This window comes from Microcebus murinus, chromosome 8 (assembly GCF_040939455.1).
Source record: "Microcebus murinus isolate Inina chromosome 8, M.murinus_Inina_mat1.0, whole genome shotgun sequence".
NCBI lineage: Eukaryota > Metazoa > Chordata > Mammalia > Primates > Cheirogaleidae > Microcebus > Microcebus murinus.
In genome coordinates, this window is record NC_134111.1 from 92,400,145 (window position 1) to 92,427,317 (window position 27,173).

The 27,173-nt window shown below is 42.7% G+C and overlaps 1 protein-coding gene across 2 annotated transcripts in view; it reads left to right on the plus strand.

Moving 5' to 3' along the window:
* Positions 1-27,173, plus strand: part of SGPP2 (sphingosine-1-phosphate phosphatase 2) — a 106,423-nt gene that overhangs the window by 16,170 nt on the left and 63,080 nt on the right. The window contains exons 1-2 of one of the 2 annotated variants that reach the window (XM_012741939.3): positions 4,434-7,329; positions 26,716-26,874. In XM_012741939.3, the coding sequence (XP_012597393.3) occupies positions 7,186-7,329; positions 26,716-26,874 (303 nt within the window). In that variant the 5' untranslated portion in view covers positions 4,434-7,185. Of the gene's footprint in view, positions 1-4,433; positions 7,330-26,715; positions 26,875-27,173 lie in introns of those variants that run through there. The other variant, XM_012741938.2, reaches the window with a different exon arrangement.

Genomic DNA, 27,173 nt, shown 5'->3' on the forward strand with positions numbered 1-27,173 from the left:
TTGCAAATAGTCAATCTGGTTCTTAATTGAAGAATAGGAATTTTTTCATTTTTATTTTAAAAATGTAATTGCTGACTTTAAACACTAGAATGAATTTTTTAATTGAAAAATCTAAGAATAAAACTTTTTTCCCCAGAGAAATGTACAATAATTTATAGATATTTTGATGAGAGTTGTATTAAAACTATAGGTTAATTTGGGCATAAATGAATCTTTATAGAGTTGTCTTATCTCTGAACATGGTACATCTTTCCATTTACTTAACTCTTTTTAAATGTCTTTCAGTAGAGTTTTACAATTTTCTCCATGAAGTAGTGCTAGATTTATTCCTAGGTATTTTTCTGTTACTTATTAAAACAATATTTTGAAATTGCAATCTCTGTTTTCTACTGGTGTGTTGGAATGAAATTGTATTTTGTGTATTGACTTGGCAATCTTGCTAAACCTTTATTAATTCTAACAATTTGCATCTTATTTTGAGGGGTTTGCTATGAAAACACACAGAAGAACAAGGTTGGTTTCTTCTCTTTGAATTCCTATACCTTTCTTTTCTTCTTCTTTTTTTTTTTCTACCTTACTGCACAGGCAAGAACCTCCAGTATAATGTTGAGTATAAATGATAGTAAATACTCTTGTCTTGTTCTTGATTTTAACATTTCGCCACAAATTAATATATTTTATTTAGTTTTTTTCCTTTTAGAGCTAGTTTGCTAAGAGATGTTTTCATGAATTATGATTAAATTTTGTATCTAATAGCAGTATGCTTTTTTCTCCTTTAATTTTATAAAAGGGTGAGTTAAAAGATTTTTTTATTATTGGACCAACCTTCCATTTTTGAAATATACTCAGTCTTTGTCATGATATAGTCAACAGCAATATTTAGTGCTTATAGTGGACATTATAAAACTGTTATCTAATAGATTTTTTTGACTATTAATATTTTTAAAAGTATCTACTTACTCCCACCCTTGGCTTTCTTGGATGATGATTTTTCAAAAGCACAAAAAACACTGGACAACTGAATTGTGTAATTCAGCTTTATGTGTCCATGAATATTGGACACCAGAATCATAAAATGTGCTTAGTTATGCAAATATCAATGAACATATAAAAATACAGTTCCTAAGGTGATAACTAAATTAGTTTCTTTTGGTTAAAAACCCCAAATTTGTTTTAAGGTGTAGTTTCTTTTTGCAACGTGTTTCTGTGCTGATATTTGAACTCTGAGGTATCTAGCAGCTTATGACTCTACTGTAATATGATGGTGTAACATTGGAAAGATTTGACTTGAGGGTCCCTTAACTTCATCCTTCCCCAGAGCAGACACTGTTTTATAGTGCTCAGTAGCATTAAGGTTCAGACCACAAGTTCAGCAAGAATCAATAGATCAGTTAGAGTGAAGCCCGGCTGGACAAACCTGAAATTAGAATGATCAAATATTGAATCACAATATTATACTAAGGAACGCCTCAGAGGGAATTGTCACATTTGTGTGTAGTGACCTTTATAAAATACCCACACTTGAAAATGATATTTTTAGTAGCTTCTCCCCTATAAAGTTATCGCAATCTTCAAATTGAAAGTATACTACCAGAATGGTAATTGTGTTGTGAAGGAGAAGTACCACATCATGAAAAGGAAGTATACTTGGCTCTGCCCTATGAATCATATATTTTTAAAAATTTCAGCTTACTTTATTTCTGAAGGAAACTATATATAAGGGGCCACCAGAGAGAGAAGGAGTAATAATCTCTCCTACTATTTCTTCTCTCTGGTGGTTCCTTTGGAAATCTGTGTTATGCCAGAAGCAGGTATTGTAGTTTGTTTTTCAGTTTTGTTATTTTAACCATTGTTTTTGGTGCTGTTGACATAGTTTGGTGCTGCAAGGATTGCTGTACTCTGGGCAGTGTAATGGGCTATGGCGGTGCTTGGCTGCTTATACATCCCAGCAATGCCACCTTGGGTGTATCACATAACCTCTACTGCCTTGGTTTCCTTATCTATGAAATGAAGGGGAACCAATCACATATACCTCCGAGAGTTCTGAGGTATAAATGAGATCATCAGTGGGAGTGCTGAACACACGATGTCTGGCTTCAAGTAAGCCCTCAAAGGTTATTTTCACTATTGTCTCTACCCTCCCACCATCACCAGTGCTGCTACTACAAATGCCACTTCTACTGTTTTCTGGAATGAAGTTGATCTCTTCGGGGAGGAATGTATAAATGGTAGGGGGGACAAAGGGGCTTGAACCATATAGATGGTGCAAATCTACTTTCTTATGCCACTTCATGATGGTAGACCCTAAAATGTGGGCTAATCATATGCTTTAAATTCTTGCATTGCAGCATGTTGAAGCATTTAACCATGATGTTTTCCAGAATTTGCATGGTAGGAATTTTATAGTTCTTCCTTCTAGTAGTCTCTGTGACCCAATCATTTGCCATAAAAATGCTTTTCCACCTTCTGCTTCCTTTTATCTAAACTTACTGAGTTATGGAAAGTCTATTTTAGAGTGTTTCTAATTCTGAGATAACACCATTAATATTCAGCCAATATCTATGAAGTGCCTGCAATGTCCGGGACCCTGAATTGTACTCTGAGCCCTCAGGGAGGGATGTGCCTGCTGCCCCTACTCTTGAAAACCTCCCAGTTCTTCAGGGGAGACAGGTAAACGGATGAGCATCACATAAGAGAGGAAAAGGACAAATTTTTTCTCAAAGATCATCAAAGTCCAATTGAACGAAACCTCCTTTTTTTCCCGGATTCCTTGGTTCCTCTTAAGAAAACACTCAACCAACATTGTGGAGAGAAGTTGCATCTAAGACTTCTGATGGAAATGTTAAGAGGATTTGAAACTTACCAAACATAGAATCAGGTGCAGCAGAAGGTCCCAGGTTTTAGAAAACAACACATAGGGACCTTGCATGGGGAAAAAAGTCCTTGGAGATTTTTTTATTAGAGCATATGAAATATAGATTTTATGTTTACGACCAGAATATTTTAAGAGAATTTAAAAATGAAATTTTAAGCATAAATACTAAGATGAAGCTTCGAGCATGTGAACACCCGGACTCCTGGTAGTCTCTGGCCAGGCCCCTGACCCAGGAGAGAGTTCACTGTTCAGTTACCAGGAAAAGGAGGATCTTTTAATGGTCCCTGCCTCCATGTGGAGTAATGAGAATAGAGCCACGCCGTAGAGGCCCACGTGTGTAATGGTCATCCGTGTAAGGTGAAGGTAGTAACCTAACTGGTGCTGCTGGTACCTGGCCTTGCTGAAGTTGGTGGCCTTCCTTGAACCTCAGAGCTGGGATCCCAAAGCAGGATCTGTTGGACCAAACGTGGATGGACCACAGACATGGTTTTGTTCACACATGGTTGTATTTGTGTGACCTTTCTAGATCTTCTGGCTTCTGTTCTTTAAGAAAACGGGAGATACAGCAGCAATGGCTTGTGTCCCTGCACAACTATGGGAGATTGGTTTCCACTTACAGTTGCCTCCTTGCACCACAGAAGACTCCCCAGTCCCCACCACCCCGCTTGTTTCACACTGGCAATTGCTTTGCTGATTCACCCCACTTGTTTGATCCATGTAGGCATCTGAATTTGCTGCCCCTGGTCTAGCAAATTCTAGAGAGAAGGAGAATAGCCAGGCTTCCCAGGGTAGAAGCTACCCCAAGGACTAGAATGTCCCAATCTGATGCTCTCCGATGTAGCTGGTGGCCCCCAGGGGAGAGGCTCAGGATCACTTCGGAGTGATTAGGCCAGACAGAGCCACTGCTGTTGATGGGAGTGTGTATGGAAAAGGCTGTTGGCCGCTGATTGGGTGTGAAGTCTTTTCATTCTAGGCCTGCTCTGCAGATCCCGGAGCCTTGAACTTTGTTCTCTGAATCCTCCCAGTCCCAGGTGTAAAGGCTGCCTGTCTCATCTATGCACCAGCCCAGGAGCTGCTTTCTTGGACTAGGCTTCTGAGGAAGGATACAGTGGGGCCAGGTGTGGTGGCTCACACCTGTAATCCTAGCACTCTGGGAGGCTGAGGCGGCAGGATCACTTGAGGTCAGGAGTTCGAGACCAGCCTCAGCAAGAGGGAGGCCCCATCCCTACTAAAAATAGAAAGAAATTAGCTGGGCAACTAAAAATAGAAAAAAATTAGCCGGGTGTGGTGGCACACACCTATAGTCCCAGCTACTTGGTAGACTGAGGTAGGAGAATCACTTAAGCCCAGGAGTTTGAGGTTGCTGTGAGCTATGATGATGCCACTGCACTGTAGCCCAGGCAACAGAATGAGAGTCTGTCTCAAAAATTAAAGAAAGAAAGAAAGGATATGGTGTACTTTGAAGAACATATTGGATTTGGATTGTCAGCAGAGTTGGGGAGAACATTCCAGAAGGAGGGAACCAAGGGGTAAGGGACCAGTGGTGGGGATAAACATGCCTTGTGGAAGGAACACTTGGGAAACAAGACTAACAAGAGGAAAGTGTGGAAATAAAGTTGGTTAGGTGTCTATGCAACCTGTCCTGGAATGCCAGGCTGAGGATTTGGGGGGCTGAATCCTAGGGGGGCTGAATCCTAGGGGAGCTAGTCATCGTTAATTTAAAGGGAGGAGTAGCATGAAGAATGTAGATGATGAGAAGGGTTAATTTGGGGGCTAAGTACAGTACAGGTTGACATGGTGATATAAGAGGTGGGGGAGCCATTGCAGGCAGTGGCTGAAGGTTTCCCCTTGGAATCTGACAATGGCGGGAGAGTGGAGAGACAGGGATGAGCTAGAGACACCAAAGACAAAGACAAAACATGCAAAGCTTTTTTGTTCTTATTACACAAGGAATGTGTGTTTACTACATAAACTATAAAGTCAAAAGTTTTGAATGAAATAGTCAATCTCAGTACTGAGATCACCCAGAGATATTTGCTGTTACTAGCTGGGGATACAGCTTTCTAGACACCTTTTCTATGCATGTGTTATATCCGTCTTTAACAAAAATGCTGTCTTCCAGCCCGATTTTCTAAATAACATATCTTGGGCTTTGTTCCACATCCATAAATACTCATTTACAATATTTTAGTGACTGGGTAATATTTCACTTTCTATCCATTATTTATCATGATTTGTCTTTGCCAGTCAGTTAGGATCCTTTCCATTTTTGCTAATGTAAACACAGATATCTTTGTGCATATCCCTATTGATTTGACTGAGACGTTTTGAACAGATTGACAGGACTTGGAGATGGATGCCTTCTTTGTCCTCCATATTCAAAGATAGCTCAACATTTTCAGCCTGAAAGATTTGGGGCCTTGTTATGGACATAAACGTGAAAATACAAAAAAAGGAAGAATTATAGTTATGAAGGAGGACTATAAACTCAGTAGATCAATTAAGAATTTTTTGCTATAGATAACAGTAAAGTCTGCTGATAGTTGTTTGAAATTTTTAGTTTTCTCGTATAACAAGAGGTTTAAATGTTGGTGAATGCTGGCATTTGTTCAGCTGCTATACGATATCATCAAGGACTCATGCTGCTACTTTCTTTCTGCTCATCCATCTTATGCTTGTTGGCTTGTTGCCTCAAGATGCTAAGAGAGCTGCTGTTGCTCCTGGCATTGGAACCATGTTCAAATTAGAAACAAGATAAAAGTAGTGACAGCTGCCTGTATCCTTTTTACAAAGAAAACAAAAGCATATCCAAAAGACTCCCCCACCCCAATTCTAGCTGACGGGACTGAGTCACATGGCCACCCCTAATTCCAAAGGAGGACCTGAATCTGTGCTCTGCTAGCAAGCCAAAAGGGAGTGGATGATATCTAGTAAGCAATTAAGGTGTCTGTATGCCATGCTTTCAGATACCGAGTTTCTAGAACATTTAGGGAGTATTGCTATAGACAGCAAGGAACCCTGATATCCAGGCCAAGGCTCCACAATAAAAGAGAAGATTGGAGTGATCACTGCATAACCATGGAGGGAACCCATGTGGATAAATCAGATACCTAAGGCAATGTTAAATAGCAGATTATTCAGTTTGAAGGAGAAAACCTTGTGAGAAGTAGGAAGAACTAATCCTCACTATATTTTACATAGGTGGTCTCATTTAATTCTCCTAGTGATAACTTAGTCATCCTACAAATACTTATTGAGTGCTTACTGTATGCCAGGCCCTGAACTAGGCACCAGGGATACAGTGGTGAGTAAAACAGATAAAGCCCCTGACCTTACAGTCTGGTGAAGGAAGCAAAAACAACAAAACCTAAGAGAAGCAAACAAGGAATGTCATGTAGAAATAAGTACAGTAAGGAAACTTACAGCTAGACGGGGGATGGGGAGGGAGGAGAGTTGTACCTCTAATACTGTGTAACAACTTCCACACTCACCATGCCACTGCCAAAGACACTGAGGCGGGCAGGCCGGTATCCAAAGTGACCAGGTGGGATTTAGCTTCTGATCCAGGTTGGACTCTGAAGCACATACTTGGGAGTACATCATCCAACTGGGAATTGGGGCACCATTTAGGGTCTACATCTAAGTGGAAATCTGAGGTCTCTTGCAGGACTCTGTGAGAAGAATTCAATCTCAGTGACATAAAGCTCTTTTGAATTTTATCTGTGTACTATGTCAGTAGCACGACATCTGATTTTTTACCATGACGACTTTGGTGTCTCCTGGCCAAGTGTGGTTGTTGAAATAAAAGGACTATATTCTGCCGTGTCATGAGCTGCGTGAATGCACCAGACCCTGGTTCACGTGCAGGGTGGAGGGCTGGCTGAGAGAACACAGGCTCTGCGGTCTAGCTGCTTGAGTTTGGACACTTCCTCTCCTACTCATTGGTTTGTAAACATGAGCAAGTTAGCCCCTGTGGGACTGAGTTCCCTCACCTGAAAAGTGGGACTAATTATAATTCCTAGCGTGGCGTTGTGAAGAGCATGGGAGATTATGCAGATAATGGAAGCACAGGCAGCACTTAATAAATGCTAACTCGGTGTATTGTTTTTGTTGGTGGCATTTTAGAGACTCTTTGCATTATTTGATGTTATACTCACATTGTGGAGCTAGCATTGTTTTTCCATGCAGAAATCTCACATTCGCAAGTTTTATTGATTGTGAACAGCCTGGTGACATGACAAGGGACTGTGTTCCCCTGATGGCACATTTCTGAAGCACAGCACGCTCAAAGTTTTATCTCCCCGTTTTACATGCTTTTGCAGACAGCGCAATATGGAAACGGTCAGACTCCTAATTATGACAGCAGTCCAGAGCCAGAATCCAGTCATCCAGTTGACAAAGAACTTGGTACAGAGAACGGTGACCAGCTGTTCCCCGTCTCCAGTGAGCATCGAGTAAGAGGAAATAGGTTTAAGCTGCATGAAGGATTTGGGTTATTTATGGCAGAATTTCCTGACCGTGAAGGTTGCTCTGCATTAGGACTGGATTACAGAGAGAGGCTGCAGAATTCCCGGCTGAGGAGATTTTGAAAACATGTTCTTGTTTGTGAGATTGCTACAGACGCTGCCTCTCCCAACTGTGCTTTCTGCCTTGTCCCCTCCCTCTCTACCCATACATATGGTCCTCGTAACCACGTGAACCTTCTCTGAGAGACCAGGGAGGGGGAGGCTGCTATGTAGAGCGGAATGAGGGTTCCAGTTAACGTGTCAGAATATCGTCCACTTTTTGACACTTGGATTGCAGGCTTTGCCATTCTGGGTGAGGACACACAAACACAAATTTATTTAGTTAACCCAGGCCTGAAAGCCCACCTGGGCCAGACGAAAAATTAAAATGGTCAAAGGTTTATGACTTTGATGAACATGGAGAACACACGCCCCATTCTTAAGGATGCAGCCGTTACTCATGTCAGCCCGTTCCTATCGCAAGTCCTGCGGGAATGCACACTGTTGCCAAACTGAGTTTCAAGAGGGGCATGATGAAATCTGGGGAGTTTTAAAATTCTGGCAACTCATTTTTTTAAAAGCCAATCGTGTGCATGCCAAGGTGAGCGTAGATCTGCGGGTCATAATTCTGTGTGCAGGCTGTTCATTTGTGACCTCCGGTCTGTGAGGTCACCCGGGCACACCGGCCCCATCAGCCGGGAGAAAGATGAGCATCTGTTTGACTGCATATATGGAGCTGAGGTGGCAGAATTCCTTGTTTAAAATGGAGAACCTCTCTATTTATGAGTTGAAACATAAGAAATTGACGTCTTGTGTGTCAAAAATAAATGCTGTCAATTTCATATGCTTCCATCTAATCATCCACCTGAGAAAACTAAGAATATGAAATATAGACTGTGTTCTTTCCTGGCAGCATTGTGCATTTCTGCCTCCTCCTAGACAAGCAAAGCGTGCGCTTGTTGTTCCAGCGCCCACTGTATTTACCAGCAAACCGCGCCTGGCAGATGAAGATGACATCAGCGATTGCTCAGTAACACCCTCCCTCCTCTGCGCAAGGCAGCTTCGTGTCTGCCCTTCCTGGGACTAATGGCTTTAACGGTGTGGAAGCTCTTTTCACAGCAGCACAGGCATTTGTAGAAACTCCTCAAAGAATCCTCCTCCTCCTCTTCTTTCCTCTTTCCTTCCCTTAGTTCTAGGCTACCATTTTCTACAAATATCATCAGTCTGGAATCAGCTAGGCATGGCTGTGGATAAAGCAATTATCTGCAGGCAGGCAGATTTCCCACTCCAAAGGCAGACAGAGTTCAGTCTTGTCTGGGATCTGCAACTACAGTGATTCGGTTGGAACTCAAATTGCTCACTGGTGGTGCATTCTTTTAAACAAAAAAGTGTATTAGGGAGATGAGGCTGGCAGAGCTCCTGATAGGGGAGGTTCTCTCTGATGCTGTGTCTCCCCTGCTACCCCCAGCCTAACCCCTGGGGGAGGACGGGGACCCGTGCCAAGACTTTGTCATGTTTGAGGAGAAGGACGTGAGAAGAACCTCCCTTTTCTCCCCGGCTTTCCCATGCGTCCTAGAACTCAAACTCTGATGAAAGCATTTCTCCAGTTCCTACAGCTCTCTGAACAAATAGAGTGACAGGTTTCTTTTCCTTCTCTTCTTTTTAACCATTCAATCTTTGTTTCATATTGATTTATAAATATTATGCCCTTTGTGTATTCTCTTTGTGATATACAGAAGGTGTTTTGACCAAATACATAATGTGTTCTATTCTCTTAATTAATTGGAATTCCAACACCCCTTTCCCCATTTCTTCACTTTTAGTAAGAAGTAGCAAATGAATCAAAACCATACTAAAGAGAAGAGAGAAGGAGGTGAAAGGAACTGTAGCCAGAGACTTAAACAAAACTCCCCACTAAAACAAAACTTTCAGAAATAATTTTCGAAGTATCTATGAAACCAGTCATCTGGGGGATATTTTGGAAAAAGAAAAGTGCCCTGTAAGATTATTAGCTTATTTTCTTCATGTGACCTAAAAAGAAAAGTATCATCTATTCCTCGCCTCACTAATGATGAATACTTTGAAGGTCATATTAATCATTTAGAAAACACGTGACCACGCATGACACCCTCCAGCTGCCTCTTTGTCTAGGCTACTAAGTGTGTAAAGAATTATTTTGATGTGCCCAGAGAGCCTAAACCCTACACGTTGTGTGTGTGGCTGACAGAGAAACAGCAGAACAGACGCCTGAAGGGCCGATGTGCCGAGCCCTGAGCTGTCTTGTGAGCACAGCCGCCTCCAGACACGGCGGGCTCCTCCCCTCTGAGGGTGCGGAACCTGGCGCTTGCTGTGCTTTCCCACAGTCTCTGAGCTTTGTGCCCTAGTTTGCAGACTGACGGCTGTCCACGGGCTTTAAAAGTAAAGGAAGGTAAATATCAAACTCTTAAATGAATGGGAAGGAAGGAAAGGGAGGAGAAAAAATAATATGTGAGTTTAAAAGATATATTTTCCTTTTCGCTGAGCACAGTAGCAGAGATACATGGAAACCTGTTGCCTTGCAATTTAATGTTTTGTGGGGTGAAGTAATTGTTATCATTAACATCAACAACTTACATTAACATCAAACACTTTCTTTTTTAATCAGTTAATTATTTTTTAACTTTTTTTTAGAGACAGGGTCTCATTCCGTCACCCAGGTTGGAGTGCAGTGGTGTGATCATAGCTCGCTGTAGCCTCAAACTCCTAGGCTCAAGTGACCCTCTTGCCTCAGCCACCACCATGCCTGGCTAATTTTTAAATTTTTTATAGAGACAGGGTCTCACTTTGTTGCCCAGGCAGGTCTTGAACTCCTGGCCTCAAGAGATCCTCCTGCCTTAGCCTTCCAAAGTGCTGGGATTGCAGCTGTGAGCCACCACACCTGGCCACTCGCACTTTCTATATGTCAGGCACTGTCCGGAGGCTTCACATGCATTGATGCATTTAGTTTTCACAGCTATGTAAGGTAGAAGCAGTTGACGCTTGAACAACATGGGTTTTAACTGAGTAGATCCACTTATGTCCAGATTTTCTTCCGCCTCTGCCACCCCTGAGATAGCAAGACTAACTTTTCCTCCTCCTCTTCCTTCGTCTACTCAACGCTAAGACAACATGAATGAAGACCTTTATAATGATCCACTTCTACTTAATGAATAGTAAAGATATTTTCTCTTCCTCATGATTTGCTTAACATTTTCTTTTCTCTAGCTTTATTGTAAGAATGTAGTATATAGCATATATTATGTATAAAATATGCGTGAATTGATGTATTGTCAGTAAGGCTGCTTCTGGTCAAAGCTAGGCCATTAGCAGTTAAGTTTTGGGGGAGTCAGACGTTATATACTGACTTTTAACTGCACAGGGTCGGTACCACTAACCCCTGCATTGTTCAAGAGTCAACGCTGTTATATTCTCTATAGGTGAGGAAACAAGCACAGAGAGATCGACTCACTTGTCCAGGGCCACACAGCTAGTGGATGGTAGAGCAAGGATTGAAACCCAGGTTCTTAACCAACTGTGGTCCTGATCTGCCTCTTTTGATGAGAATGCTTTTGGAAAAAAGCATAGATGCATTTTGTGATCCTTTTCTCTTGTTAACAATTACCATTGAATTTTCCTCTGTAACAAGGAGGTTCTTTGGAAACCTTTAGAAATGGAACTGGTTTTACTTCATGTCTTTATTGCCAATACAAATCAGAAAATTTTCTCTTGAACCTTCCAGCATCTAAAGATAGAGAAGAACCTGGTGGATTTTATCTTTCTCAAAAAAAATAAAATAAGGGAGGTTACAACCCAGGTGGCTCTTGGTGTGTACACTTCCCATTGCCACTGTCCGGTGTTTTATACATTTTGATTGGGGGTAGACTCTGGAGAACAGCATCCATCGCTGTTGAGGTGAAAACCTTAATGCTAGGAGAACTTGGAAGAGGAAGGAGGAAGTTCACGGATAACAGGACTCTATTTTGTGATAAATTTTAAAGTGGCCTGTTATGAAAGGTCCTCCCAGACCCATGCTTCAAAATAGGTTTCCTTAATGTGAACACAGAGATCTCTGCAGTGGAGAATCCAAAGCACACGTCGACTTGTTCCTGGATAGCTGAGCTTCTTGGACTTGACAACCAGGCTTCTTGGTTGCCTGGCTAAAAACTCAGGCAGGTCTGAGCCTTGTTACCTCCCCTGAAAATGAGGCAGTTAGACTAAATAGCAGAGCTTTTAAAAAACAGAGCAATTTAGGCCTCGCTCCAGAGGTAGGAAATCAGACTCTGGGAGTTGGAGTCTAGGTGTGTGTATTTTCCAAAGCTCCTGGGTGGTCATCAAGAACCCCTTGGTGGCTATTGTCCAAGCAGAGTGTGTGCTGATGGTGGGCTCACCCTTTGTTTCTCTGTCTGTTCATCCAACAAATGTTTATTGGATGCTTACTGTGTGGTGGGCAGGACAGCAGCTATTGTGCTGGGTGCCAGGAATTCTGCAGGAACAAGGTGGTTGAGGTCCCTGCTGTTAAGGAGCTTGTGGTCCAGTTCAGACAGACAAACTGGCAGGTACAGGAGTAAGGGAACTTCCGGTGGGCTATGGAAGAAGATAGGGGAGGGCCATGCTGGGGAGCTGTGGAGGTTGCAGCCAGGAAGGCATCTCTGAGGGGGGAAACATTTGAGGGGACATCATCTCAGATGAGAAGGAGCCAGCCAGGAGGAGAACATGCTCAGAACAAAGCCATGAGGCTGGAATATTCTAGACATGCTCGAGTAAGAGGTCATAATAGAAGGCCAGAGTGGCTGGAGCATAAAAAATGTAGGAGAGATGAGAGGATGTCGGAGCTTAGCCTTTGACTGCGGCCATGCATTTGGACTTTATTCTGAGTACTGTTGGCAGCCATGGGAGGACAGAGTTGTTTGTTTTTAGAAATAAATTAGTTCTCTCCAATTTACATTTGAATAAGACCATCTTGGCTGTTCTGTATGATAGTTGACAAGGTGGTTATGATGACATTCCTTGATATTTGACCAATTAGGCTTTATTTTAAAAATTGGGATGTACTTTACATACCACAAAGTTTACCCATTTAAAATATATAGCTCAGTGGTTTTTAGTGTATTCACAAAGCCGTGCAGCTATCACTATTATCTGTGTCTAGGATTCAAGAATAAGTTGCTTTAAGTTGCAAATATGTGATGGTTTAAGAAATCATAATACCAATACCAGAGTGAGTAAAAGAAGACAGACTACAGAAACAACATTCAGATGCCTGCATTCAGCACACCCAGTAGAACTTTTCTGTGATGATGGACAGCTTCTACATTGTGCTGTCCAAATTGGTAGCCACCAGCACATGTGGCTGCTAAGCACTTGAAATGTGTCAAGTACAGTTGGGGAGCTAGATTTTTTATTTAATTAAATTTAAAAATAGCCACATATGGCTACCATATTGAACAGAGCGGCTCTATGGCAATTTACAAATTCATAGTCTTATCTAAGATCATTTTCCCCATCTCCCCTACCTCCCCAAGTGTCTAAAATGATTGAAATTCTGAAGCATGTGCTATACAATTTGTTGTATTTAAACCTAATCCTCACTACAAAGAAAAAGCTGAGAGTTCCCACAAGGAATCCAGATGACAAGAGGCATAAGGGATGGGGTAGCCTGTTCTGAGCATCTTCTGGGCTAGGGTATATCTGAGTGGGTGTCAACCCAGCTGGCGCCAGGCAAGGGTGACATCTGTATGCTCGAGGGAAGCAAAGAGAAGTCGTGAGCTTGGCCTCAGCTTCTCAACTCACAAAGAATAAAAACCATTGCCAAAGCAGAATATTCTGAGAGGGCAATAAAGTAAGGTTTTTCCTCCTGCTCAAGTTTTAGGTTGACACATGACAAGAATAAAATCACCCCTTCTGGGATTATGTCACCAAACTCTTAGTTAAGAAGAATCAAAGAGCCATGAAGGACTCTTTAAACTCTCATGGTTAAACTCATTAAGTGCCCTCCCCCAAAGTTCCATTTAAGCTGTTATTAAAATAAAAAAAGAAGTCTCCAGAGCCTTGCATTTTTTTTTCTAAAGGATTTGCTCCTTCAGAATAAAAGTAGCCTAAGAGGAGCCTTAAACTTTATTAATATTATAAATATTCAGTGTTTTTTTTTCATTGTTTATCATTCCCTGTTTTATTTTTTTTAACTACCATGTTTTGCAAATATGAGGCATACCTGAAAGCAAACATATTTAAGATGCTTCTTGTCCTACAACTTCCAATATTGTTTTGGAACAAAAAATAAATCCTTGGTATATATTATGTATGAAGTTATGAAAAGATGAGATGGCCTTTAATGCATAATTGATATTTACTTATAAAACACAGCATGTTAGGGAGAAGACCAAAAATACTCACTTATTGCTTGACAAACTTAGAAGGAGAAAACAATCAGGCGACCTCTAAAATTGCAAAGTTTTAAGACAAGGGCATCTATGTAGACTGAGATTCCATAGGTCAAGATATTTTTAAAGTTATTTATTAAGCTAACCATTGAATATAATGTTTGACTTCCTACTTTGACGTCTATATCTTCATGTGACCTGCAAAGTTAGGTTCAAATTTAGAATTCTCAGACTGCGCAGGGTTCAACACTGAAACATGGCAAAGTGAGGGAGGCAGCCTGTTGCTTATTAGGGACTGTGCAAAGGCTCCGTTTGGGTTCTGCATTCCCATGAACAGCCATCCTCAGCCGGGATGTTATGTCATCTGGTAGAGACTGGTGTGGGCATGGGACAATCGTTTTATGGAACCTCACCAAGCTGGGACAACAGAGCAGTCACTTATTAGAGTTATCTCTTAAGATCTGGTTCTACAGGTGGTCTCTGCTACAGTCAGGAGTCTTCAGTGTGGTATTTCCAAGGCTCCTGAGTACTTTTCCTTTTTTCAAGCTTTATTGAGATAGAGTTCACAGACCATGTAATTCGCCTACTGAAATGATTTTTTGGTATACTCACAGAGTTATGCAACCATTGCCACAATCAATTTTAGAACATTTCAACCCCCAAAAGAAATCCATGCCCATTAGCGGTCAGTCCCTTTCTCCCCACCTCACCCCCAGGCCTAGGCAGCCATTAATTTACTTTCTGCCTCTGAATATTTGCCTGTTCCTCACTGAGTGCTTTCGTGCTTGTAAGTAGTTTCCCTATGCATGTGTACATATCAAATAGGCCCAGATACAATAATAAAATCTCAGTACATTCAAATATTTTCTTTTCTCAATAGATGTAGATCAATGCTTCTCAAACTTTAATCTTCTCAAACTTTAACGTGCAGGAGAATCACCCAGAGCACCTAATTAAAATTCCCAGTGATTCTGCAGCTCTGGGTGAGGGCTGGAGATTGTGAATTTCTGACAAGTGACGTCCATGCTGTTGGTCTGGAGGTCACATGTAAAAGGACAAGGACATAGATGATGCTGACGTCATTATTCTGACCAAAGTAGCCTCGATTTCAGACAGTATGTGAGGACTTGAGATTTATAAACTGGTTTAGTATGGCAAGTTCTTATTACAGCGTATAAAACAGGGGAGGAGCAAGTGGGTGTGTTTGTGTGTGTGTGTGTGAGAGTGAGTGACTTGGGTAGAAGGTAGGGGCTTGTGTCCATGGACCTCTGTCTACCGTCTGAAACAAGGGCTGCGGCGACCCCAGATATTCTCTCTCTCTTCTGGCCCTCAAACCTATACTCTTCCTGACCCACTGTCATCCCTGTGTAAGCAGAGATACCGCACGTTGTGTTTACCTTGGTCTGGTTCCCTTCCTCACCAAAGCTGCAAAACCATGTCTCTCTGCCCATCTCTGACGCAGCAGGGTCATCGTTTCTGGTCACACAGCTCTTTCTGGAAATTGTGTCCTTGTGAAAAGAAACGATGACCACATTTTCCACACTCTGATATTTCCAACGAGTTTTGTTTCGTTGGTCTAGGAACCGCAGTCCCTGCATACAGAGGGGGAATCTGAGGCACGTGGTGACGGAGCTTGGTTCAAATCCAGGGCCTCCGGCTCTGTTCAGGGTGGGTCGTCGCACAGCCTGTGGCATTCGGTCGCCATCCGTGGAAGGAGGACTCACTTTCTCTGGGTTTCATCAAATTGTTTTTGTTTCTGTGGTTTCTTGCTAAATAACTGTATCATCAGATGCCACATGGCAAAGCCAAGGGCAAACCCAGAAACCAAGCTTTATTCATCTTCCAGGATGGCCCACAGAGACTCCTGAGCCCCCAGATGTCGTTTCAGATGTGAGATGGGGGCACAGGGAGGCTCAGGTGGGTCTGCTGGGCTGTGGGTGGCGGAGGCCAAGTCGCGTGTACAACCCGGTGAGAGCACAGCGTGCGTGGCTGAGGCTCATGGGCGCGCTGCAGCGTGTCTGTGTCTTCTCCTTAAGGCAAATCTGAATCTGAAAAAGATGCAAAATCACTGAGAAAGGACAAGAACATGAGCACAGTGGTAGCCATTTAAAGTTGTGCATCTCTGACTCTGATCACGTCAGTTCCTGGCTGAAGCACTTTCAGCGGCTCCCTGTCACCCATGTGCGAAACCCAATCTTGTTACAACTGCCAGGGCTCTTCCCTCTGGCTCTGGCTCCACTTCCAGCCTTGCTGCCTACAACTCCGTTTACAAATACCTTGTACTCGGGCTACACCATCCCGGGCCATGCCCTGCTCCTGAAACACCGTGCCTTGCAGCTTCTGTGCCTTTCTTCCTGCTGTTCCCTCCTACTGGAGTGTCCCTCTTTCCTTCCTCTCTCTGGCAAAATTTGGGTCATCCTTCCAGGTTGAATGACTTGCCGCCTCCCCTAACATGTATATTTTAATCTTTTTATTAATACCTTCTTTCTCTCCTCTGTGTCCCACTCTGATGGGATATTCTTCTGACATTTTATTATTAATATTAACATTGTTAATGAAGCAATGCAAATACACCTACCATTTATTGAGCACACACGGTGTGTCTGATGTGGTATGACATGGTTTACGTAAGTGACTGCATTTCATTTTCTACATCCCTGGATAAGGAAGCTGGTGTTATACCCGCCATGCAGGTGAGGAAGTTCAAACTTCCCCAGAGCTGCCAGCAGGTCTGACATTGAGCCCAAAGGTGGTGGCAACCCTGAGATCCCCTTCGGTTCTGTTCATCTCAGCCAGACCTGGCTGAAGCAGACAAAGGCAGGCTGTGGTTCATGGACAAAACCCTCAGGACTTCCAGCCATGGAGGACCTGGCTTTACCTGTGCGAGATGGCTTAGGGGACCATCCCATAGCAATTGTCCTGGGCCATGCCTGCCCCCCCGGGTCATTCTTTATTTCTCAGTGGTGTGTCTCTGAGCAGTTGCCCTTGGGAGGCGTTAAAGTGTATCCCCAAAGCTTTTGAAAAACATGGCAGGGGGACCGTAGGTCCTGGGAAAACAAAACAAGCAAGCATCGCCAAGTCCAAGGAATTCAAGCAGGTGGTTTCAGGAAACATCGGTGTGGATGCTGATTTGGTGAGGTTAAGGAATGAGCGAGGTAGAGAGAGAGGCCTGCCTGTGTGTGCCCCAGCGGACGTAGCAAGGAGCTGGTTAAAAAGGGTGATAAGTCGTGGTCACATCAGCGTCTGCCGTCCGGCAGACTTGGGCAGCTGTCAGATTTGCTGTGAGAATGGTGAGAAAGAAGGTGGAACACAGCAGACATGGAGCTAAAAAGTTGAAAAGTGAAGCTCAAACAAAATCACGATCTAAAATAGCATTTGGGGACCTAGGGAAATACTTCAAAATGTAAGATTTCAGCACAATCACAATGTTGTTAAAATACATGCCACCACAGGCATTCACGTTTTTGCACAGGAAAAAGACCAGGTTCAAAGGGGTCAAGTCTGAGGGGTGGGGCAGTGAGCAATTTTGATTGTATCTTTACACAGTTTGTAAACTTCCAGATGGTATGAAGGAAAATGTATTAATCAGGAAAAACATAGGTGAAAGTGATGTTTTAAAAAAAAACAAAACAAAAACACCCAAAACTTTAACTCAAAAATATTAAGCAAAAAACCAAAATGTACAGGGCACAAAGAAATCAGAGTGTTGGGGACGGGCTGGTTGGGAAGGACCATTGTTCCCACCCAGCATGATTTTCTTCTCAATGTTCTTTTATGTGTGTACACATGATTTCAAAGCTTTTCCTGACTTTATATTTGTGACAAATGGCTTTAAACTTCCTCAGAGATAGCCTTCCACTGGGGAACTACGGTTTGAAAATGTGACGGAAACTGGTGGAATGTCTCGAAGTTTCTAAATAGACAAGGCTCAGGAGGAGCGTGGAGAGAGCGAGACCCTCTTGGCAAAACGTCCTCCCGCCTTCATCATGTCCTTCCTTGGTGTGTGCCATCCCTGCCTGACCCCGGATACCCACTAGCACGTATCGACATTCAGCCCAGGCACTGAGATGAATCAAGAAGGGAAAACCATTCCCAAGTGCTGTTGTCACCATCTTGGGTTCCAGAGCTCTGAAATGTGAAGGGCTAGATTGAAGACATGGGAAAGGAAGTACATACTTTTTGCTTCATCCTCTTTCTGCATGAACACACACATCTACCTAAAATGATTGTCTTGGATAAAGAAAATCCCAAGCTGCAAGTTTTGTGGCCCTTTAGCCCAAATAGAGAAGCAGGAAAGCCCTTGGATAAATCCTCCTTGATTTCAGTGACAAACTAGTGAGACTTGAGTTTTGTTTTCATCTGATTTAAATTATTGCTTTTAAAATCTTTGTGCATAAAAATTATCAAGAAGAAAACCATATATGTGCCTGAATAGCTTTTCTTACATTATTATTATTTTATTTTATTTATTTTATTTTTGGAGACAGAGTCTCACTCTGTTGCCCAGGCTAGAGTGCCGTGGTGTCAGCCTAGCTCACAGCAACCTCAAACTCCTGGGTTCAAGCGATCCTCCTGCCTCAGCCTCCCAAGTAGCTGAGACTACAGGCATGTGCCACCATGCTTGGTTAATTTTTTTCTATATTTTTAGTTGTCCAGCTAATTTTTATTTTTAGTAGAGATGTGGTCTCACTCTTACTCAGGCTGGTCTCAAATTCCTGACCTCGAGTGATCCTCCCACCTCAGCCTCCCAGAGTGCTAGGATTACAGGTGTGAGTCACCACGCCCAGCCACTTTCTTACATTTTGCTGGTGCCTATTAAAGCTTTAGAAAATGGTTTGGGGAGCGAATTAGGAATGGGGGAGGGGACATGCTGCCAGATTAGAAGACACTGAATCAACCCCCACTCCAAGTTCTGAATTCTGTGTGTGTACGTTGGGGTGGGGGGTTGGGGGTATTCCTGGATTTAAAACTGATGAACCCAAGTTTATAAGACTCCTTCTTGAACATCATGTAGCTCTTCCAAATGTCATCTTGATAAGTTAATATAAAAGAATCAGAAACATCTGCCCCCCAAATTCCCTGAACACACAAGAGCTTGACAATTAAATGGAAGAATGTTCAGCACAATGTGTTTCAGGTTTTAGCGGATCCAAAATGTTTTGAAAAACAGTTAAGTTCTTAAGACATTTTGATTATTTAAAGGGCAGCTGGTTCTCCCACCCCCTTTTTAAAAAAAAGGCAATGGTTATTTCTGTTCTTTGTGTCGATTCCTGTTGCTCTTATTGTCTGTGGAAGAAATTCTCTAGCAGGCTCACGCTCTCTGGTCTCTGAAAATGACAGCTGCAAATTGCTGTTCTATCCCAATGGACATCCCACTTCTAACCCTCTCCCTGTCCCGTTCCTACATTTTCTTCCTGAGCAAACAGTGTGTTGCAGGTGCAGAGTTTTAAAAGTGCCGATGAGGCAGTGTTTTGTCCAGTTGCAAGACCTGTTTCTAGATTCAGGCACGGGGACATCGTCGCCACCATGGGTCACTGTCTCACAATTTCAGGGATTTCTCAATTTGGAGTACTGGTTCACCTTTTCCGATGTGATAGCTGGCCCTCGAGGAAAAGAAAGAGAAGATACATGTTCAGAGGATGAGCTGAAATCTGGCAGATTGTCAAGAGGAAAACGGGGCTCAAATTGTGTAAAAGGCTACAACCAAGACTCCGCTGTAAATATTAATAGAAGCCACCGTGGCCTCAGTCCCCTCGGACCTCCCTCACGTTCTTGAACACAGCTGCGGATCCCAGCAAACGCCAGCTAAGCAGAGGAAAGCGATTAGTGTGCAGTTCCCTTCAGAGCTCTCTTACTCGAAGTTGTCCTTCCATTTTATTGACTTTCAGTCTTGCCATCCTGAAATTTTAATCACCCAAGCACCGTGCAGACATCGGTTAGATCACCCAACTTGTAATTCTATCTGGACTTGAAGGTGAAAGAAGAAACCCTTGCGCTTTCTCCTGCCTTCTGTTTTCCCCTTCAAGGGACACTGTCGATCTTTCTCTGGCTTCCTAAGGAATCTTCATTCGATTTTCTTTACAGGGAAAGTCTTGATTCTCTAAACTTAAAGAAAAATAATAACAAGAGTAATTCAAAGTGATGGGAGCATATTAGCAAATAGATTTGTGAATTCAGGATACCCCATATCTCCCTTGTGGTAGAAGGGATGTGACTCTGCCCCAGTGGCTTTTTAAGTTCAGCACTGCTCATTAATAATGTTTCCCCACCAAGTTTAAGAAATCAAAAACCAAAAGAATTAAAGCAGGGCTTCCTTCACCTCCCCTGTTTCTAGGCCAAAATTTGTTTCTGTCTGGCTAGAGTAGAGCAAGTCTTGCTCCTATTTAAAGCCTCCCATGGCTTACCATTGCTTCCAACCTCAATCTCCAACCTTGGCGTGGTCTAGCTTCTGCTCTTTTTCTCCCACACCTGCCACATTCCAGCACACGCAGCTGCGTCCTGCTCTGGGCCTTTTACTAAGTGTGTCTCTGACCTGCAGAGCCCAGCAGAACCGAGTCCTCTCCTCACCCAGGGTTCAACTGAAATGGCTCCTCCTCCGAAAGTACCCCTAACACACATGCATCACTTTGTAGCGCATTCTCCTGCCTTCATTTCACCACAGTACTTAGTGCTAAATGAGATAGTCTTGCTTGCTGTCAGCCTCCCATGTCTGAAGTGTGAGCAGTGAATGAATGGTCTATGTAGGCATATCCTCTGTTTGGAAAAGATTTTGCTGTTTTCAATTTTTAAAAAAATTTTGGGCATTGCTGGGTTTGCACCTGGTATGTTAACATGCTAGTTGGTGTCTTATAATAGCTTGGAGAGAGTGTTTGACAACTATTCCATCTCTCCAGTGCATCATGGCTTGCCACCAAAGCAGTCTTTCAGAAAGAGGTAGCAGGACCAAAACTTTGCAAAGTACAGGTTCTACTGAAAGAGGCATCAAATTTCTTAGTTTGCTCTTCCCATTCTCTAGGGGTCCTCAAACTTTTTAAACAGGGGGCCAGTTCACTGTCCCTCAGACCGTCGGAGGGCCAGACTATAGTTTTAAAAAAACTATGAACAAATTCCTATGCACACTGCACATATTTTATTTTGAAATAAAAAAACAAACAGGCAAAAATACCCGCATGTGGCCCATGGGCTATAGTTTGAGGATGCCTGCTCTAGGCTATCAATTAGAATTTCTGAGTGTACACAGAGCATGAGAATCACCAAACAAGGCTATGGAGAGTTTTATTTCTTGATCTCTTCCCTTTGGGGAACACCACTCCAACCTTGGAAGGAATTTTTCCAAGGAGGCCCTGGTCACCATAATGGCTATCAGTCTGGAGACCATGGCTTGATAACTCATCTCCTCCCACAGTCCTGAGCACCTGAAGACATTGCCTGCCTTGACAATGATCTTGGGCGAGCATGTGGCCATGAGACCGTCCTCAGGAGCTGCTAAGAAGGAGTGTGCAGGCCTATTTAGGTAGGAATGTATATTATTGCAGATGTAGCTAGAAATGACAAAGAATTTCCCAGCCAGGTTGAGTTAAAAAAAAAAAAAAAAGTTTAGAACTTCCAAAAACCAAAACCATTGATTTTTAATGGGATACTCTCCTCTTAGTTTTTATTTTCAGAGAACATTATGACAAATGTTCCCTGCGGAGGTCTGAGAAACTTGTTTGTAAGCCAGGATTCTGACAGCAGTGCAGAAAAAGCCCTTTTTTGGTTTAGAGAAGCCAAAGAGCCCTTTTTGGTGTTTGGTATTGTGATGGTCCGGGAGGTTAAGAATGCCTTTCAAACTGCATGACTCCTTATTAACTAACTTGGGATGTGTCATCCCAGAATTTATGTAAACCCCTCTCAAATCAAGGCAAGAAGTTTGCGGACTTATTTCTTTCTGCATAATCAGTTGGTCCTGTGGTCAGGCTGCTATTTCAGTGGGGCATGTCTCACATGTGCTCTTCCCTTTAGGACTTTTGATGGTCCAGGTGTTTGCCTGGGCTCAGTCCCTGCATTCGGACTGTGGTACAATCCTCTGGAGAATTTGCTAACTGTTCCCCTCTGGCTTGTTACCAGCATTTTTATCTGTCACTTTTATCATGTTGTCATGCTCTTTTAATTCTAGTTGAGGCATCCTCTAATACTGAGGATTAAATCCGAGAGCCTTACTTTTGTGTTTCAAAATGCTTCACTCGGGAGTCCTTGATTCCCAAGCTACTCAAAGTGTGGTCCATGAGCCAGCAGCATCAGCATCACCTGAGAGCTCCTCAGAACTCTCAGCCCTGCCCTAGGTCGACTGCATTAAAGTCTGCACAGTAATAAGATTCCCAGGTAATTGCACATTAGAATCAAGAAGTGCTTTCCAGAATTCCTCACTGCCTCTGTTGCCACCACCACCACCACCACCACCACCACCATCATCATCATCAGCTAAGTCTTATTGACTTATTTCTTTGCCAGCTCTAATGTGAGTACCTTGCACATACCATCAACACTCTCTCATTTAAACCACCAATGTCTCTATGTGGTATGTGCCATTGTTATTCCCATTTGCAGATGAGGAATTGAAGCTCAGGGGAATCAGATAATCTATATAAAATTATGCAGACAGTAAGTGCAGGTAGCCTGCATTCTGTCTGAGACGCAGGGTCTGTGGCCCTCGCTTGCCCCCGCTCTCCAGGTGGGCATACTCTGTATTCATTTGCTTCCTTCTCACGTCAGTCTATAAAACCTCAAATGCAAAGCCCCTGTGAAGGGAATGTGCTGCTTGGTGTCTTCTGTAAAAGAGCTTTGGATCTTAACGTTATTTTTAAATAAGACTGAGTTGTACACTGTATAGATTTGATCTCTCTCAGCTCCGGAGAATGAGCTCTTTCTACTGCTTCCAATTAAAGTGGATTGCTTCGAGTTGCAGATTACCATCCTCTGGATGTGAATGCCTTCTGGCTTTGTGGAGATAGTGGAGTATCTCGGGCTTGACCTTTGGAAGAAAACTTACATGTACAGCTCTAATCTGAAAGAAAATGGAGACAAGAAATATGACTGTGCAATGACCTTGGTCTATGGTTTATCAAATCCTTTAAAGAACTCCAGCTTGGAATATGTATAGCCTGTGTACTCGAGGCCAAAAGTTAATTACAGAACGGTGATATCTGGGGTCTGGAGGAGGTTAAGGTCAGTGGTTTTCAAACTGATCACTGAACTGCTCTGCTCTGTGGGGTGTTCCAGAGAAGGGCTTGGGGAGGGGTGTTGAGATTGTGGTTTACTGGGTCCTTCCTCACTTTCAACCAGTTAGTACAGACTTTGCAGACTTTTATATTATTTCATATGGTAAGCCCTGGGGTACCACTTTATTTAATGGGCCTTTCTCTCACTGAAAAAAAAAAATTTGTGCCTTACAAAGCAACTGAACTAATCCTCCTCCATCCTCTGCATTCTTGGCTGTGGAGGCCGTTGAGGTTCAGAAAGGCAAATTGACTTCCTCAAGGTCACACATTGTTTTGACTAAAAGCTATTTCTTGTATTTCTCCTTTGAAAGCTCAAAAGCTGGGCCAGCTGCCAAGTCTGCCGGGCATTTGCCCCTCTGCCATCTGAATCAGCCCTTATTACATCCAATGGCGCGGATCTGGGTTTATTTCCTTTGCATATAGGACTCTTTAGTGTGTGTTTGGAAAACAAAACACCGTTCAGTGTTCACGGCAGAGCTGAGTTGAGAAGTCACACGTTCTCAGTGTTCTTTCTCTTCCACCATGCAGTCAATCCATGTGCCTCCCTTCCTCTCCTCATTTGTTTATACGTTGAAAGCAGCCATGCAGAGAACACAAAATACTCTGATAAAGCCAAAGTAGAGCAGCTCTTCTGCAACTGAAAGGTTAAATTACTGAAGACCCCATTGTAGGGACATGTGCACTTGAGGAACTCATGACCAAAAAAGGAAGATGGGACTAGGGGACTGAGATCACAAGAGACCCTATGAAAACATTTTCTTTTAACTTTCAGGAAAATATTAATACAGAAGATACACTAATGAGAATATCAATGACATTTTTGCAGTTAGTAATAATGGATATGTGGGTAATTTTCATTTTATCATCCCTTGTTTACCAGAGACTTCATCATTTGGCTGTTGTGACAGATGATATGCATACTAAGTGTGTTATATCTGTGAGTGGCTCTTCGCCCACCTTAGATGTTCAATGCTTCCTGACTTTTCCTCTGAAAGATTAGTTACTAACCCCTGCCTCCTGAGTGTGTGGCTAGATATGCTGCCCCAAAGCCTGGGCCAGAAGCCCTTTGTGGGTGGCCAGTTGGAAATGCAGAAGTAGAGTTCTGGGACTTGATTTCCTTTCTCTCAGATCTTAGCTTTCTGCTCTCTGCCCTTCCACTTTACCTACCATTTCTATTTCTAATCTGTTTCTTCTTTCCTTAATTATTTCCAATGGGACCAACTCATACACCAGAACTGAAATTCTTGATAATATGAAGATAGATTGAAGTCATGCACACTGAGATTTCCTGCAAGGGAAACTCAGATTCTTGTTCTGAAGAGACAAGAACTTACTACTTTATTTCAGTGTATCTCATCTCCAAGAATTTGGAGGTAAATATTGGCTCTCAAGCTATGTAATCAAATATACAGAGAAATTATCTAAGAAATCCTTTGGTTGTCCTCTCTATATGTTCATATTTTAAACTTCACCTTTGGTTCTTCTGTTTCTGAGAAGAGTTAGAGATTATTTAGCTCTCCCCCAAGAAAGAGAATTTCTGAGAGATTGTAAAAAGGATGTCTAAAGATATTAGTTAAAAATAGGGGCCACGTGCTGTGGCTCACACCTGTAATCCTAGCACTCTGGGAGGCCGAGGCAGGTGGATTGCTCAAGGTCGGAGGTCGAAACCAGCCTGAGCAAGAGCGAGACCCCTGTCTCTACTATAAATAGAAAGAAATGAATTGGCCAACTAATATATAGAGAGAAAATTAGCCGGGCATGGTGGTGCATGCCTGTAGTCCCAGCTACTTGGGAGGCTGAGGCAGTAGGATAGCTTGAGCCCAGGAGTTTGAGGTTGCTGTGAGCTAGGCTGACGCCACGGCACTCACTCTAGCCTGGGCAACAAAGCGAGACTCTGTCTCAAAAAAAAAAAAAAAAAAGGTAGCACTGAAGCAATTTGCTGTCATCCTTGATGTTCTTTTCAGTTGTTTGCTAGGATTAACATATAGAGCTTGATCTCAGGTAAATCTTGAGTAGGGGAAATGATTGTCACTCAGTATTTATAATGTCATTTAACACTTGGGTACCATGAAATGACACCAGGGAGGGATTTGACCCTTGCTAAAGTTTGGCAGAATATCTCCTTGTAAAGCTCCAAAGCGGGACAGATTACCAGGTGTACCTGGCAGCTGGTGGGTTGAAATAACTGACCTTTATGTAAGGAGGAACTCTTTATAGCATTTGCCTCAAGGTCAGGCCTGTTGGATGTCTATTTATAAAACAGAACCTGCAGAGATCAGTTCTGACATCAGGTAGCTCATGGTTCTGCTCTAGAGAGAGGCATTTGTCACTTATTTGTCGCAGTCCCTTGTCCCTGTTTGGCAGATCCAGCCATAATATCTCAGCAGAGAGGGGAAACTGTATACTTCCTTATCTAATTCATCTTGTGCACTATTGTGTTTCCTACTGAGGATGGATCTATTGCCATTCTCTCCAGTTTGAATGCATTTAGAAGTCAAGTTTACCTCTGATGAGAGACCCCATTTTAGCTCACAACATGCGCTCTGTCCGTGACCGGCAGCTGTCTCGAGGGTAGTCTGTGCCCTGCATGGCTTGAGGCTGAATTCTTGTACTTACCACAACCCCTTTAGATGAATCCAGATCCACTACTGGAGTGGAGGGAAGTATTGACTTCCCCCAAGTCACAGGGCTTTGTGGGGGAGGTAGAGATGCTGGAATAAAATTTGGAACCTCTTAGGGAGGAAAAAGAGAAGAATGCATACTTGGCAGACAGCCAGCAGTGTCAAGTGCAATTATATCCCTACAGTTTCCAAGGTCATCTTTTTTTATTCCTGAAGTATGAAAGTACTCTAAGCCTTTTTTTTTAAGGCCACAAACATCATATTGGTGCATTTAAAAATGTATTCCCCCCAACCACACTCCTTGGTGCCCCACACCCCCCAGATAAGAGCTCCTTACACAGAACATCACGCCTGGCTCTTCTGCAGATGCTAGCAGCCAGCACAAGTGCTGGATATCATAGCTGCGGAATGAATGTCTACAGAATAAGCACATCAAACTTGTTCTCTGAAATCCCCCAGGATTCAAAAACCTCAGACTTTGTTTAGAATGAAACAGAAATCCCAACTTAACCGAGTCTTGACCAAGTCGTTCTGTAGCAGTACTGCCTCTCTTCTTTGTCGTTTGGAGTGTTGGCATTTTACTTTGATTTTATTTTTGTAAAGTTCGGGACTACTTTAAGTAGCATTAAAATTCTACTTTTTAGGCCGGGCATAGTGGCTCACACCTGTAATCCTAGCACTTTGGGAGACTGAGGCGGGAGGATTGCTTATGGCCAGAAGTTTGAGACCAGCCTGAGCCAACATAGCGAGACCCCATCTCTGGAAAAAATAGAAAAATTAGCCGGGCATGGTGGCACAAACCTGTAGTTCCAGCTACTCGGGAGGCTGAGGCAGAAGGATCAGGATCACTGGAGCCCAGGAGTGTGCGTTTGCTGTAAGCTATGATGATGCCACTGCACTCACCACCAGTGAGATCCTGTCCAAAAAAACCCAAATGGGAAAGGAGAAAGTGCCTTGGCAATGAAGACCTATATGAGTTTTAGATAGAAAGTTTTTAAAACTTGCCCCATGGTGACATGTTGAATGAACTCACAGAATCTTCAAACTTTTGTCTTTTAGGCTTATGTACAGAAGTACATTGTGAAGAATTATTTCTACTATTACTTATTCAGATTCTCAGCTGCTTTGGGTCAAGAAGTGTTCTACATAACATTTCTTCCATTCACTCACTGGAATATTGATCCTTTTCTATCCAGAAGGCTGATCATCATTTGGGTGGTAAGTGCTGTCATTACTTTTTAACCACTACTACTTCTAAGGCAATTACCTGCTTGGATATTCAAGTCCCTTGTGCATAGGTTCTTTGTTTTTTTAACCACTTAGAGTTGGATCTGGTGTCTGATTTACTTTGGAAAAATTAAAAAGCTACAAACACAACTTGGTTTTTTTTTTTGTAAATCCCAAATAAACCTATAATTTCATGTACTTTGTATACCTTCCCATAGGAAACCAAACAAGGAGGGGAAAGAAGTGATGAACAGAGAAGAAAGGACCTTTCTAAAAACTCATAAAGGAGT